This window comes from Augochlora pura, unplaced genomic scaffold (genome assembly GCF_028453695.1).
Source record: "Augochlora pura isolate Apur16 unplaced genomic scaffold, APUR_v2.2.1 APUR_unplaced_3179, whole genome shotgun sequence".
NCBI lineage: Eukaryota > Metazoa > Arthropoda > Insecta > Hymenoptera > Halictidae > Augochlora > Augochlora pura.
In genome coordinates, this window is record NW_027583408.1 from 1 (window position 1) to 2,047 (window position 2,047).

Sequence of the window (2,047 nt, forward strand, 5' to 3'; positions counted from 1 at the left end):
TATAGGGTCCCCGACCAGACATAGCCCGTTGGGGGCATCCCGTTTATAGGTAGCCCCCCGCATTCAAGGGGAGACCCGTTTATAGGGTTCCCCGGATTCATACTGGGAGGGCCCTCACCAGAGGTGAGTGAAACCCCCCCCCCCCATCCTCATTCAAACCGGGTCGACCTGCCCCATCGGCCGCGTGTCCAGCCATTAGCTCCATGCACCTTCCAGCCCGAGGGCCGAAAGCTACATGGATTGCCCGAGCCGCACCACGTGGAGGTTGCTGGACTAGCGACCCTCACTGCGGCCTCCCATATGCCTCCGAAGTGTGGTGTCAACGGCGGGTTAAAATGCCACGTTATGGATTTGCCCCACCGCAAATTCGTTCACGGTTTCCTTGAATTGCTGTGATTCGAATAATGCGTATAATTCGCGTAACTGATTATTCGCGCCGACAAAATTGGTACCATTGTCTGAATACACATGCGCAGGTATGGCTCGGCGCCCAATGAAACGCCTGAACGCGTCTAGAAAACCCTCTGTTGTTAGATCACTCACGATTTCAATATGAACTGCCTTGACCGACATACAAATAATAATGCAACCGTATGCCTTACACTGTTTCTATTGCGTGTATAACGCTTGTGGGACCGATTCGTCCCAATCGAGCTTCGTTTTCCAGCATTCCTGCATGGGAACGATTGGCGATTTCAGCTAAAATTTCGCGTTTCGTCAATTTTTGAAAAGATTCTAATGAATTTACAGTATAAACTAATTTATCTACTTGCGCATGCCATCCAATACCTAAGGTTTTCACTACAGGGCTCTCATCGGTCGCGTGATCCGCCCGAGAAGTTTTTCATTTATGGCGTCAAGCGCGTAATTATGGTTTGAGGCCCACTGTCGTATGTTGAAACCGCCGCGTTTCAAGAGTTCGACCACTTCATCGCGAATACGCAGAACCTCTTCCAAAGAATTTTCACTCGTTAACAAGTCATCAACATATAAGTCGCGTTTCAAAATTTCGGAAGCATATGGGAAATCCGCAATTTCGTCGTCTGCGAGCTGTTGTATAGTCCGAATGGCGAGATATGGAGCGGAGGATATGCCGAACGTAACGGTGTTTAATTGGAATGTTCTTATTCTGTTTTCGTGATACCAAAACATGCGCTGATATCTGCGATCTTGTGGATGGACTAAGATTTGCCGGTACATCTTCTCGATGTCGGCAGTAATAACGTAGGAATGTGTACGGAATCGTAACAGATCTTCAAATAGTTTGTCCTGTATTGTAGGACCCGTCATGAGACTATCATTTAATGAAATATTGGTGGGTGACTTTGCCGACGCGTCGAATACAGCGCGGATTTTTGTGGTAGCGCTTGTGGCCTTTACCGTGGCGTGATGCGGCAGGTAATAGCCAGTCGATGAGTTGTCGTCGACCAACAACATATGGCCAAGTGTTATATACTTTTGCATCACCTTGTGATATTCGCCTTTGAAATCGGGGTTTGCATTGAATTTACGACCTGCGATTAAACTTACAGGATCCATAGTTTATAGTTTCATCTAGCAGCACTGAAAAAATTGGCTGCATCGGTTTGTGATGCAGCGTATAGTATTTTCAAAATTTGAAACATGGTTCAGCAAATTAATAGTTTTTCGAGTACCCTTCGCATCTATCAGCAACGAAGCCATTAACAAAAGCGGTCGCCCTTCTTCGGAATTCGACGATTCAAGCGACAGAACGAAGCGACGTAGAATTGAATCAATTCGTTCGAACAACAGTTCGCAAATTCTAGTATATGCGACCCAGATGAGCCTCCGAGCGGATGGATGCTTGAACGCATCCAAAATTGTTAAGGAGGTAAGCTGCAGTCCTGCCAAAGCTGACGAATATGTGCAGTCATTGAACTTGAAAAAAGAAACAAAATTGACTGGTGGTGCCGCATTGGCAATGATTATAGAAAATAAACTCTCTAAGAACCAGTATTTGGGAATACGAGCGACAAGCAGAGAGAATGATTGTTTATTGTTGCGGACTTCGGGAACCTCGTCCGGT

At 46.4% G+C, this 2,047-nt stretch overlaps 1 protein-coding gene across 1 annotated transcript; it reads right to left on the minus strand.

Moving 5' to 3' along the window:
- Window positions 1-801: 801 nt before the first annotated feature.
- Window positions 802-1,539, minus strand: LOC144477730 (uncharacterized). Its single transcript, XM_078195466.1, has one exon. It carries the CDS (start codon window positions 1,537-1,539, stop codon window positions 802-804), a length of 738 nt encoding a protein of 245 aa, XP_078051592.1.
- Window positions 1,540-2,047: the final 508 nt, after the last annotated feature.

Coding starts and splice junctions, on each gene's coding strand:
- LOC144477730 (XM_078195466.1), bottom strand. CDS start 1,539: ATGGATCCTGTAAGTTTAATCGCAGGTCGTAAATTCAATGCAAACCCC.